Source organism: Bos grunniens, chromosome 4 (genome assembly GCF_055505025.1).
Source record: "Bos grunniens cultivar Pamir isolate PY7600 chromosome 4, Bosgru_T2T1.0, whole genome shotgun sequence".
NCBI classification, from domain to species: Eukaryota; Metazoa; Chordata; class Mammalia; order Artiodactyla; family Bovidae; genus Bos; species Bos grunniens.
In genome coordinates this window covers 24,363,241-24,376,831 of record NC_141168.1, presented here as the reverse complement: position 1 = coordinate 24,376,831, position 13,591 = coordinate 24,363,241, and the positions used below count along the sequence as shown (strand labels likewise).

General features: G+C 50.8%; 1 protein-coding gene across 2 annotated transcripts in view; it reads right to left on the bottom strand.

The window, feature by feature from the left end:
* The window catches only part of PLXNA4 (plexin A4), a 480,156-nt gene that overhangs the window by 60,988 nt on the left and 405,577 nt on the right, over positions 1–13,591 (bottom strand). For both annotated transcript variants that reach the window (XM_086395591.1, XM_086395590.1), the window contains exons 13-15: positions 8,953–9,104; positions 6,085–6,202; positions 340–476 (exon numbers count right to left, since the gene is read on the bottom strand). In XM_086395591.1, the coding sequence (XP_086251717.1) occupies positions 340–476; positions 6,085–6,202; positions 8,953–9,104 (407 nt within the window). The remainder of the gene's footprint in view (positions 1–339; positions 477–6,084; positions 6,203–8,952; positions 9,105–13,591) is intronic.

The following is a 13,591-nucleotide window of genomic DNA, read 5'->3' as shown; positions in this document are numbered from 1 at the left end:
CAGTCCTGGCTGGCTCTGCAGTAGCTGCCCAGGAGCTAACCCAGGGGGCAGGTACCCTAGATTCCAAACCCTGTCCTATGGAACCCTAGGGTCCTGCACAGTGGGTGGTATGGGGGCACCCAGGCTAAATGGTAGGAGACAGCATGACAGGTCCATCCAGGGTAGGGATCCCTGGCAGGTCCCCGGACTGAGCCACAGCCAAGCATGCCCATAAAGTCTCCTCTCAGAGAGAATGATCACTTTCTCAGGAAGGAAGAAGCACCTCCCAAAGGTCAGCTGGAGTCAGCCCTGCCCACCGTCTGCGCCGGGATCCCTGGAGCTGGCCCTGAGGTGAGTTACCTGTGGAAGAGGCAGGGCTGCTTGCCGAACATCACTACCACGTTGCTGCCTGCGTTCAGGTTGGTGCCCGTGATGGTCACCTGTGTGCCTCCGGACCTGGGCCCCCGGCTAGGCTTCAGGTCTGAGAGAGTCAGCGTCTGTGCAGGAAAGGATCTGGCCTGAGGACACTTCTGGGCAGGCCTGGGGCAGCGCCCCACTCCTGGAGCCACCTTCCGGAATCCTTAGTCATGGCAGCCTCCCAGCGAGCAGGTTCACATGCCCTTCATATATATACATATACTTAATCGCTCCATCAGTTCTACAAGGTAGGCATTATTGCCCATCTTAAAGACAAGAGTCAGAGATGTTAAGTTTCCAAGGTCATAAAGTGAAGCAGTGGCCTGAGACATGACTCCACGGCTGGAGTTCACCCCTTCTCCAGTCTACAGCGTGGGTTGCTTTCAAGAAGGTGAGTCGCCCCGTCCACAGGCCTCTCACAGAGAGCTGCCCAAAGCTCCCAGCGGCCAGGGCCACAGGATGTTTGAGTTCCACGGAAACCCAGGAGAAGCAGCAAGGAAAGGTCAGGGGATGGAGTGAAGAGTCGGACTGGGGGCGGGGTGGGGAGGGGCGGGGGACCGCTCTGTGAGCTGAGGATTTGGAGTTTCAGTTTGTTCCTTCATTAGCATTTTAATGGAAAAAACTTTCCTTAGTCCCAGGTGAAAAGCCTGTATCTGCATTTAAATGAAGATTTCTCTCTTCTCTACTCCCTTAAAGAATTCAGCACCAAAAGTTGAACCCACTCAGCTCCTCGAAGCGGGCAGGCCACCTCCGCTCGGCGAGGCCTCGATCGATAACACAAGGGGAGGAGACGTGTCAAGCGAAGCCTGCAGCCCGGCGGCCTGACAGGGGCGCGCCTCGGTTGCCTCATTGGGTGGGGGACGCGCCGGGACATACAAGTACCATTGCGCGGGCGCGTTCGCGAGCCCGCCCACCCGGTGCCTGCTGATCCCGAACCTGGCAGCCCCGTGGCACCCACCGAGCCCAGGAAAGGCTTATCCTGGCTCTGATGCTGGCTCACCCTGAGATCCGCGCAAAGATGGGAAGAAGCTTCGGAAAGAGCCTTCCTTTCTCAGCTTTGCCTAGATCGCGCTGTGTGACCTGGCGCAAATCACTTAACCTCTCTGATCACAGAGAATGAAAAAAAAAAAAAAAAATGGTTTTCTCTGAAGCGCCTGACAATTTTCTGGTTCTAATCTCCCACTGATGGTGTCTTTGTCCTGCAGTCTGTAAAGGGAGAGCTTTCAAAGGTGGCTCCTGCTGACCTCCCCAGAGAGGAAAGGGGATGTGAGTGAGTTACTTAGGAGTAGGGGGCAAAGGGAAACAGAAAACAGGTTTTCTGACAGCTTGATGGTAGAAGGGGTAGAGGTGAGTAATCCTGGCTTTGCAGTGGCATTTCTGTGTGGGGTTAACTGGGCCCGGAGTTATTCCAGGGGCCCGGGAGAGGGCAACAGGGGCAGGTGTTTAAAAATGGTGAGAAATTATTCATTATCCAAGGCTTGCTTCACAAATATTTCTCAGTGGGTCTGCATCGGAAATCAAAGTTGGCATTTTTTGCGACCTCCTCCCCTGGCTCCCTCCCTTCACAGAGATCTCTAGGAATGGAACTGGTGACAAGCCCGAGAGTGCTGACTTGGGGTCTGTTGGCCTTGGCATCGTGGTTTGGGGCGAATAAACCCACACATCAGAGCCTGGCTTAATTTGTGTAGGGAAACTGAGGCAGACCCAAACTTTACCCCGAACTTGCATTACTTTGCCAACAAAGGTCCGTCTAGTCAAAGCTATGGTTTTTCCAGTAGTCATGTACGGATGTGAGAGTTGGACTATAAAGAAAGCTGGGCGCTGAAGAATTGATGCTTTTGACTGTGGTGTTGGAGAAGACTCTTGAGAGTCCCTTGGACTGCAAGGAGATCCAACCAGCCCATCCTAAAGGAAATCAGTCCTGAATATTCATTGGAAGGACTGATGCTAAAGCTGAAACTCCAATACTTTGGCCACCTGATGCAAAGAACCGACTCATTGGAAAAGACCCTGATGCTGGGAAAGATTGAAGGCAGGAGGAGAAGGGGACAACAGAGGATGAGATGGTTGGATGGTATCACCAATTCGTTGGACATGAGTTTAAGCCAGCTCCAGGAGATGGTGATGGACAGGGAAGCCTGGCGTGCTGCAGTCCATGGGGTTGCAAAGAGTTGGACACGACTGAGCAACTGAACTGAACTGGCACAGGGCGGGGGGGGGTGCGCTCCCCAGCATCACCAAGTCCTGAGAAGTACCCCTATTCCCCAGAGGAGCTGAAAAGGGGCTCCCCAACTGAATCAAGAGGGCTTCTGTGGGAGGTCCCAAGAGTGCCCCCTGTAAGCTGCCCAGCAGGGTAGGAAGGAAATGAAGGCTCTGACGTGCTGGGAGGAGGGGGACGTGATGGAGGAGCATTCTGTCCTTCCTGCCTCCTTGGTGTGACTCACAGCCGGGGGACTTCTGCTCCTCATTCCCACCATGAACTCCTAGAAGCTCTGTTGCTGGTAGTTGTATGGAGGCCCTCAACGACCAGATCTTTAAATGCAACCTGGGCTGTAGGTGGATGCTGGGGTCCCTAGCACCATTCCCCCTCCCTGAAGCTCTTCCCAAGAGGATGTGTATCCCCAGGAGAGTTCATCAAATAGAAAAGTGACCCACGTCTGGGTCCCCGGGACCCCTTGGACCAGTGCATTTTTGCCTTGTAGCCACACCTCGCATCTTCCTTGCCCTTCTGCTCCAATCTCTCATCTAGCCCATCGACCCCTGCCTCCCAGCTCCCTTCTGCTCCCATCTTTTGGTGCCCTTCCATGTCACACCTTATGCCAGGAACAGCCTCCCACTGCGTGAGATCCATATGGAAAGCTGTATTCTGTCTTAGACAGATCCTGCCTTTCCTTCTGGCTCCTTCCATGAAGGCTTTCCTCAATACCCTACATCCAACCATATCCTGCTCTGGGGTAGAAATGATCATGCTGGCAAGACTGACCTTCCCTAAGAGCAGAAGGAAGAGGCTTTTGAATGTCTCCTGCCTGGACAGGTTCTAAGAGTTAAGCCCAAGAGCAGACAGCACAGAAGGAGCAGCAGAAGAAGGAGACAGAGAAGGGAAGGAAGTCAGGCCACTCAAAGGCTTGAGGAAGGATTGGATAGGTGGGCAGAGCGGACCGAGGAACTTGGACAAAGTCTAGAGGCAGTGGGCACCTTGGGTTCTCCTGGAGCTGGGGGCTGACATGATGAAAATGGTATCCCCGCCATGTGGCTGGATTAGAATGGGCTCAGGCCAATGGCGGGGATTTAAGGGGGCCAGTGTAATGGCACAGGGAATGGGGAGAGTCAGACTCCAGGACATGGTGATGGAGGGACTGACATCAGATGTCAGGGGATCCTCAATCACAAGGCCACCGATGTGGTGGGCCCGGGGGACAGGAAATGGGCAAGTGAGGGGGACATGCTGTTTACAGGAGCTGACAGCGGGTCTACCCTCCCATGGGTATGGGAGTTGATGGCAGGACATGCAGGGACAGTAGCCTTTGAGTTAGTCACAAGGGTGAGAAGCCTGGCTGGAAACACACCAGAGACAGCTGAGGCACAAAGCAAACATCAGCCTCATGAAGTGGCGGCTGTTCCTGGTACCGTTCACTTGGTCTCTGCCAAGAGACCACGGGATGAACACTGTTCCAGGTCTCTGACTGGCCAAGGAAGTCCAGCGCTTGCTTTGGCCATGCAACGGTGTCCTCCCTTTTACCACAGCTGCCAGGTAATTCAGAGCCAGGTTTCATGCCCAAGTATCGATGCCCATGCCACACCTCTCAGACATGTGGGGAGCATTGTCACTGACTCTCCCTGGTTTGGCCTCTCTCTGCTTCTTATCTCAGCTCTGCTGGAATAACAGTATCTGGGTATATAAATGTATATATATATTATACGCATGCATGAGTGCTAAGTCACTTCAGTCATGTCCAACTCGTTGAGACCCCCATGGACTGTAGCCTGCCAGGCTCCTCTGTCCATGGGATTCTCCAGGCAAGAATACTGGAGTGGGTTGCCATGCCCTCCTCCAGGGGATATTCCCCACACAGGGATCGAATCTGAATATCTTAACATCTCGTGCTTTGGCAGGAGGGTTCTTTACCACTGGCACCACCTGGGAAGCCCATGTATATTATATACATTTATATAAATATATATACATATATCACTAGTTGTCTTAAAGTGTATTGGGTTTAACTTGAAAATTCCCTCAAACCCTTTCAGAACGAGGTGTGGGTACAAATGCTAAAACAAATAGGTAAAACTATATATCCACTAAGTCCATGACGTGTGTGTTCTTCTCCATGAGTTCTTATATGTAGGTTCAGTGTCAGCCGTGTTCATAAGGTTGGCTGGTTTTCAAAGAGTAGAGTGGAGAAATGGAGAGATCAAGATGCAGGCAGGGAGGGGCACCTGATGTACATCCCTCCTGGGGAGTCCTTCATCTCCTCTCCTCTTCTGGACTGTGGGCTGTGTGAGGGAGGGGTTGCATGGGGTCTGATTCATCACTGTATCACCTGCAAGTCAGGCCGTCAAAGCATTCAACCAATTAAGCAAGTATTTATCAAACAACCCAGGGAGAGGTACTGTGCAAGATGATAAGTGGTTGTCAGCTGAAGGGAAGAAGGAAGAGGAGGCAGGCAGTTGAAAGAAGAGGGAAGAAGGAAGGAAAGAAGGAGAAAAACGGGCCCCTATGACATATTTCAGGGCATTTGATGCCCAGACCTAAAATCCATCATTTCAGGCTTCCACTTCCAAAAGTAGCTGAGAATCACGAGGAAATGATCTCATCACATCTGTCATTAACCCAAGAAGTTAACTGGATGGTAAGTTTTGTAAATGACACCACATGTGTGGCAGGGGATGGTCCCCTGCCTGCAGAATCCCTGGCCAGGGCTGTTCAGCAGCCTTTTCAGGGTCTGAGGAGGGTCTGGTCTAGAGGGAATGTGAGGGCAATGGTGGGATCTGCGGAAGCTATGGACTGGGGAGGGAGATGTGGGGAAGGGTGTTGGGGCAGGCGGGGATAAGAATGTGGGAGGAGGCAGGTGGAGCGTGGACGAGATGCGGGTGAGGAGCTGGGGTGAAGGAGGTCGAGGACTGGGATGCTGGTGAGTGGGGATGATGGATGGAAGGGGCGGGCTGCCAGCACACAGGGAAAGGGCGGGGCACAGTAGGCAAGGTGGCAGGACTAGAAATCATCACAGTAGTGATACCAGAAGTGATCGATCTATTCTATCCAATCTTCGCAACAATACTGTGGCGTAGTTGCTATTATCGTCATCCTCATTTTACAAATGGAGACACTGAGGCACAGAAAGGTAAACCACTTGCCCAAGTTCACCCAGTTATTAAGTGGCAGAGCCAGGGTTCAAATCCCAAGAGTTCCCATGCACAGCCCACACCCTCACCCACCAGGTCAGGCTGACACTCAGCCAGAAGGGGACACTGGGGCCCAAGAGTCAAAGCCACTTCCCTGGAGCCCAGCCCAGCCCCTCAGGGTCAGGATGTGAACCCAGGGCTCCCCGACTCTCAGGCGCTACAGGACGGGACTCCCAAGAACTTGGCCTGGGTTTGCCCACAGAGGTCCAGAAGGGCCCGGCAATCACGGTAAAGAGGCCGGTGGCCAGCGTTCGCCCAGCCAGGCCGCTGGTGGTCAGGACTCACCATGAAGTAATAGAGCTGCGAGGACCTGGCCATGAACTCAGGCCGACACACGGCCACACAGATCTCCACGAAGCCGGCGTGCTGGCTGGGCTTGGCCTCCCCCATCTCACACACAATCCTGCAGGAGGAGAAGACGGCCCCTGGATCACAAGGAGGTCACAGGCCTCCTTGCCATGATCCGTGGGCCCCACACCTACCTGGGCCTCCTTCTCTGCAGTACCGTCTCAAGGATGGGCAGGGGAGGAGGAGGTGAAAGACACTGATTCCTGCGGCAAGGGCTCCTCCCTGGTTCTCAGGAAATGAAGTGTGATCTACAGGGGTCTCCTTGGGGAAAAACGGGGTGCCTCGGAGAGGACCCCAGACACTCAGTCCTCAATTCATGAATTGTCCACTCAGTTCTAAATTAGAGTGCAGGGAACGTTTCAGCCAAACAGCTTAGGCAATACAGATGGCAGAGCCTAGAGAGGTAAAGTGACTTACCCAAGGGCATACAGCCAGCAGATAGGGACCTCAGAGCAGACCTAAGGTTCTCAAGTCCTCGCCTTGGAGCTCTTTGCTCCCAAAGCATGGACTGCCCCAGGCAGTGGTTCCTGCTTCTAGTCCATCTGGCAGGGGAAGGGGTAAGGGAGAATCTGAACGTCTCCCCTTTTAAAAAAGTGTTACTGTTTCACTTACAGAATGGTTCATACCCTTGAAAACAGTACAAAAGTAAAAAGCAAGCGTGCCTTTCTTCACTAATCTATCTCAAAATCTTGGTGTATAAATCTGTGCAGACCTTTCTCTAGAACTATGCAAATATATAATACAAATAATCTCCATTTTATAAATGAAGAATTGAGGCATAGAAAAATGTATGCTTTTCTGTCCCAATAACACAATTAATACATGGTAGGTTAAAAAAAAAGGGAAAAAAATCACCTGCCATATGTATATCCCCGCACCCCCATTGCATCCCCTGAAATATCCGCTGTCAACGTCTTGGTGTTTATGTTTCCAGTCTTGCTTTTCTCTTACAAAATTAATTATAAACTCTGTTTTCTGCTTGGTAACCTGTGTTCTCACTTCATAAAACTTGTGTATATGCCTGGTCATGATTCTCCTACAGCATCAAATTTAATGGCTGTGTAGGTTACTGTCCTAGGTATATACAATAATTTATTAAATTAATTCCCTATTTTTAGACATACAAATTGCTTCTACAATTTCACTGTTACAAATTAGGCCAAAATACACATTCTTGCAAATAAACATTTGTGCGTTCTGTTTATTTGGGGAAAGTTCTAGAAATATTATGGCCAGGCTAAAGACATTTGACCTACATTTCCAAATTGCCTTCCAGGAAGGTCATCCCAATTTACCCTCCCAACATGAATGTATGAATGTGCTATTTCTCATGCCTCTCACTTGAACTCGGTATTAACTTTTAAAAATTGTCCCCACTGTTTTAATTTGCATTCCATTGGTTACTACTGATATTAAACATTTTTTATATGACTTTGGTTCTTTGTCTTGTGACTCGCACAGGCACACTCTTTGCTAATTTTGGGATAATTGCCTTTCATCTATAGTACCTCTTCATATGTTAAGAAAAAGCATACTGTAACGGGGTAAAACCGTATTCTCGGTTCATCATTCATATTTCTACTTGGCACACAGCGGTTTTGGTGCACAAGTTTTAAGTATTATGTACTCAAATCTCCTAATATTTTCCTTTATATTTTTTCTTTTGCAGTCACACCTGGAACACCTTCCCTTTCTTGAAACCAAATAAATTCTCACCTGCATTTTGTTCTAATCCTTTTACAGTTTTATATTTCACCCTTAACTCTTCAATCCATCTATTTTACACCAATAAATGCACCAATTTATTTTGGTGTATAATGTGAAATAAAAATCTGATATACTTTTTCCAGGTATTGAAAATGAACCACTAATTGAATGAGCTTTGCTTTCCTTTGTTGTTTTTGTTGTTTAGTCACTAAGTCGTGTACGACTCTTTTGTGACCCCATGGACTGCAGCTTGCCAGGCTCCTCCGTTCATGGGATTTCCCAGGCAAGAAGAACACAGCATAAACACGTTCACCTGCCTAAGTGAGACCTTGCAAAGAGTTAAGAACTTATGCACACAGGGGCAAATGGCAAGGTTTCACTCTGGGAGGGGCAATATAGAGTGTGTAGAATATAGATTCTACTGTGCTGGTGAACATTTATTTCATGCCTGTGTTTGCTGGGCTGGAAAATTGTCTTTACTTATTTACAAGGCAATACATGATTCATAAACCTCCCTTGCCAGGTAGGTTAGAGGTCAAGGCCATGGTCAAGATCATGCGTCTAATGGCCCTCTCTGTGGACCAGCAGATTTTGCTGGAGGAAAACAATCCAAGTTCCCACAGGCGTGAGAGTGGGTGTGGAGGTCCATTCTCAGCCTCCATAGATGGTCACATAGGACTAGCTTTTTTCATAACAGGACTTCAGTCCACAGAGAGTGGACAGGACTGGGGAGTTAGAGACATCAGAGGGAGTCAAGGGGAGGAACTGAACTCTCACTACTGTAGATTTTGGTTTTGATCCATCTTGCTCCTACTCATCTCCACACCCCAAAGAGCTAATGATCATTTCTCCCTTCTCTCCTGGCCATCTCCCCTTCCCCTTTCTGGACTTCCCCCAGTGTGGCAGCTGGCTAGTTCAGGAGCTGGGGAGTTGTAGGAGTCCCCACCACACACACCCTAGAAGGTGAGGGACGTTCTCCTTTTGTCCATAAGCTCTAAGAGCCTCCACTGTTGACCCGGGAAGATGTCAGCGTAAGTCATCTATTTATATGAACTTCTCATCCCTGCCCTCCCCATGTCTCTGAAGGCCTCCACTTACTGTTCGGCAGGGATGTAGCCATCCACCAAAGGGCTACACTCCACGCCCGCCACCTTGACGTGGGAGGCGATGTCCCGGAATTCCAGGCCCAGGTTCTCCCCTCGGATGGTGACCTTGGTGCCCCCTTCCCGGGGTCCTGTCACTGGGATTATCTGGAAGGAGGAAGCACAATAATCTGATACCAAAACAGAGCATCACCCCCCCTGCTGATGGCACAGGAAGAGGCTCTTTCCCTTCTACACCCCATTCCCTCCACCCAATTCAAGTCCACAAGGGCACCCAGGTCTGGGACTGTGGATGGGCAGGAGCTTCTGGAAGAATAGTCTGGGTGTTTTAGGAACAGGGTTCAAAGCCCCTTGTTCCTCTTCCTGTTTCACAGAAGAAGAGATAGAATGTGATCTGCAATGTTACCGGGTAATTCATAGGAAATTGGAATTAAAGCCTAAGGCACTGGCACCCCACTCCAGTACTCTTGCCTGGAAAATCCCATGGACAGAGGAGCCTGGTGGGCTGCAGTCCATGGGGTCGCGAAGAGTCGGACACGACTGAGCGACTTCACTTTCAATTTTCACTTTCCTACATTGGAGAAGGAAATGGCAACCCACTCCAGTGTTCTTGCCTGGAGGATCCCAGGGATGGGGGAGCCTGGTGGGCTGCGGTCTATGGGGTCGCACAGGGCTGGACACAACTGAAGTGACTTAGCAGCAGCAGCAGCGGCATTTATTTGGTGGTGCTAGTAGTAAAGAACCCGCCTGCCAATGCAGGAGACATAAGAGATGCAGGTTTGATCTCTGGGTCGGGAAGATCCCCTGGAGGAGGGCATGGCAACCCACTCAAGTATTCTTGCCTGGAGAATCCCATGGACAGAGGAGCCTGGGGTCTATGATCTATAGAGTCGCAAAGAATCGGACACGACTGAAGCCACTTAGCAGCAGCTGCAGTATTGCTTTTGTTAGTTCCATTCTCAGTGAAAATGAACAAGCCTCCTATCAACCCACACGACGGCATCCACCCACCTTTCAAGATCCTTGTCAACAGTCACTTCCCCATCACTAGATGCTCTCTCTGTCTTTCTCCACTGAAATTTTAGGACACCTTTGTATGCTCTTTTCATCATAGTGTTTGTGTCTGATTCTTCACACTGCCATCCCCCTGCCCCCTCCTCTTCAGATCCTGAGTCTCTGAGAGCACAGACAGTGGTGCCTCCCTTCTCCTCATGGACTTCCTAGTGATAGCACCATAGTTATTCCTTGAGTTGTAATTGTATTGAACACCCCAACTATCCAAGGATCTTCCTGGAGTTAGAAAAATGTTTGTCACAGCTCCTCTGTCATTATCTGGTTTGGTTTCTAAGGAGATGGGTTTAATTTAGACTTTATTCTCAAAAACTTGGCCAAAATGACTGGCTTTCCCTCCTAAGACATCACCACTGATGCTAAAAACCCACGATTGGAATGCTAGAATTCAACAACCAAGGGCCTGCTTTGTGGTGGGGACTCCATACACGTCACGTGATTTAATTATGAGCCCACACAGTAGTGACCTGAATGGCAGAAGACACTCCATGCCAGCCTCTCCTGGCATCTGACAGACCAGAGAAGGGCCCATTTCTTATTCTTGGTGCCACTGAACACCAGCGCCTGGCTGTTTGTCAATGTCAACGGGATCACAATTGGAGGAGTCCAGATAGGGTACTTCTTAATATTACCTACTCTCTCTATCCTTCCAGGGTTACAAGTGGAGATTTCATCCTGGCAGGAGGGTGAGAGATGGGGAAGGAATAACAGCTTTGCTGGGCTTTCTAGGCTGCTCACCTACAAAGGTCAAAACACTTCTGCTTCTCACATGCATAGGTGTGCGATCTGTAAGTGAGCATACATGAGGGCAAGGGTTTGCACATGCACATTCCCACTGCAGTGAAAAAAACAGATTCTTTGGAGACAGGCTTGGTTCTGTGTGAGGAAGGTGGCCAGAGAGAGGGGGGTGGGTTGGGGCAGTCCCTGTCCTCCCCAGATGCCTGCCCAGCCAGTCTGCAAGGCGCCGCTGGCACCTGGCAGCGGCAGCAGCATGATATTCCAGCTCTGGTCTGCGGTCCTGAAAAGGGAATTTTATCTCTGGCTCAATCCTCAGGTGCCCGGGATTCCCAGAGGGCTGATACCAGTATGCAGCCAGTAAATAGCCTTTGTCGCAGGGAGATTTGTTTCATTTGCTGTCTCCTCCCTGTGATTTTCTTGGTCTCAGGCCAAGAAGAAAGCAAGTCCCATCCTTTTCACCAGACACACCATTAGCAGTCCTGTGAGGCAGCCCCGGGGGATGGTTTCTTGCTATGGGCTCTGAGGGTAGAGGGTGGCTGGAAAGGAGGGGCCCTCATGTAGAGGTGGGACAGAGGCATCCACCTGCCCGCCTTTTCCAAATAATTCTGTACGTAAAATGCATAAGTATTGTTCCGTGGTTTGAGAACTATTGTTGAGATTCTGACTCATGCAGGAGACTGAAGTCAGGACTGAATGAAGCTCTCTTGACATCTGGAAAACCAGGGATGTGGAGAGTGAAGTGGGGAACGTGGCGGGGCATTAACGTGGGGGAGGGCCCACACTCGGGGGCCACGCCCCGGAGGCTGCTTTGAGGGAGGAGCTACTCACTCGGGAGTCAAGCCCCTTCCTACTGTGCCTGCATCACTTGTGAGGGGAGGAGCCAGGGAATGAGTGGATGTTCTTCTGCCTTTGTAGGGCGGAAGATAGCAAGCAAGAGACCTGCTTTTCAGGACTCCTTTGATTTATTCTTTGGTCAGAGTAGATCTCAGTGTTGATCTTTATGTAGGAGAGGGTGATAATAACCCCCAATTCATGGGTTGCATTGTGTCCCCCTAAATCCGTATGTCAAAGTTCCTAAATCCCAGCATCTCAGAATTGTGACCTTTGGAGAAAGGGTCTGTATGGAGGTAGTCAAGTCAAAAGGAGGTCATTTGGTGGGTTCTAACCCAATATGACTGGTGTCCTCATAAAAAGAGATTTGCACAGAGACACACGTAGAAGAAGGACGATGTGAAGAGACACAGGAAGAAGACAGTCACCTACAAGCCAAGGAGTTGTTGTTGTTGTTTAGTGGATAAGCCCTGTCCGATTCTTTGCAACCTCAGGGACCTTCCCGACCCAGGGATTGAACCGCGTCTCCTGCATCGGCAGGTGGATAGAGGAGCCTGGAACAGACCCTTCCCTTCACACCCCTTAGAATGAACCAACCCCGCAACACCTTGATTTCAATGTCCAGCTCTGGAACTGAGAGACAATGTGTTTCTATGTTTAAGGCGCTTGGTCGCGGCAGCCCTAGGAAACCACACCGCACGGTTGCTGTGAGCCCGGATGTGGCGAAGGACAGGCGGCTCTTCCACAGACTCAAAGCGCCACACAAACGTTCAGCCTCTAACTGTGGGCTTCCCTGGTGGCTCAGGGGTAAAGAATCCACCTGCCGATGCAGGCTACTTGGGTTTGACCCCTGGGTTGGGAAGATCCCCTGGAGGTGGAAATGGCCACTCACTCCAGTATTATTGCCTGGGAAATCCCCTGGACAGAGGAGCCTGGTGGGCTACAGTCCCTGGGGTCACAAAGAGTCAGACATGACTCGGCGACTAAACAACCAGCAACAATTGCTCGAGTAGCAGATGGGGCGTGTGTGACACTGCCCAGCGCTGGATGCCCAGCGTCCACTCACTCTGGACGGGCAGGCTGAGCTTCCTTCTCTTCTTCCGTCTGTCCCTGCTGTGACATTATCATTATCAGCACAAAGCACCGAGGCACCTACTATGTGCTTAATCCTGGGCGTCAGGAATCGACATATCAGACACTGTCCTGTTACTAAGACAGGCATGTCTCTTCCTTATTTTACAAGAAGAGTAAGGGATTCCATCCAGGTAGGGGGTAACTTAGGGGGTCGTCCTGAGGGAGTGTGGCTGTCAAGACACCAGGGCAGTGAAGGGCTCAGATACACACTTTAACAATGATTTTGACAATGTCGATGATGAACGAGGAGGAAGAAGGTGATGAGATCCCTACGAGCTGGGCGTCAGCCAAGCGTTTGTATGCATTTACTCATATAATCCCTGTCCCTGTGCTGGGAAGTGGGTGCTTAGACCCATGGCACAGGTGAGCAAGTTGAGGCCTGGAGATACGATGAATTAGCGCCATGGGACCCAACAGTTAGCTGGGATTAGCTGATGGCACAGGGATCTCTGGGACCCCAGTATCTGCATCTCTAGCTCTGCCCTGCCCGTCACCACTCCTGGCCACGCTGCCTGTGTCCCGTCCATCCTCCTCACCGTGCTCCAGTCTGTTTCTGTCATCTTACAGCTTAGGTCTTGCTCTGTGTTCACCCTGAAGCCTCTCTGCTCTGACCTCTGCCTCTCCAGGGCTGGCCATGCCCTTGACACCCACGCAGCCTGGGCTCATGGGCTGACTGCTTAATGAGCTGCCGCCGATGAAGCGTCACAGGCTCATCATCAAGACTCCTAGAGACCAGGAAGGGGAGTTGAGGACTGCGAGTCCTTCCTGGCACACGGAGATGCCACAGGACAGCTGAGTTGCACCCTCTCAGCTCTCGCCCTCCTCTGATGTGGGAAGGGCCTCTGAGCCAAGCCTAGAGC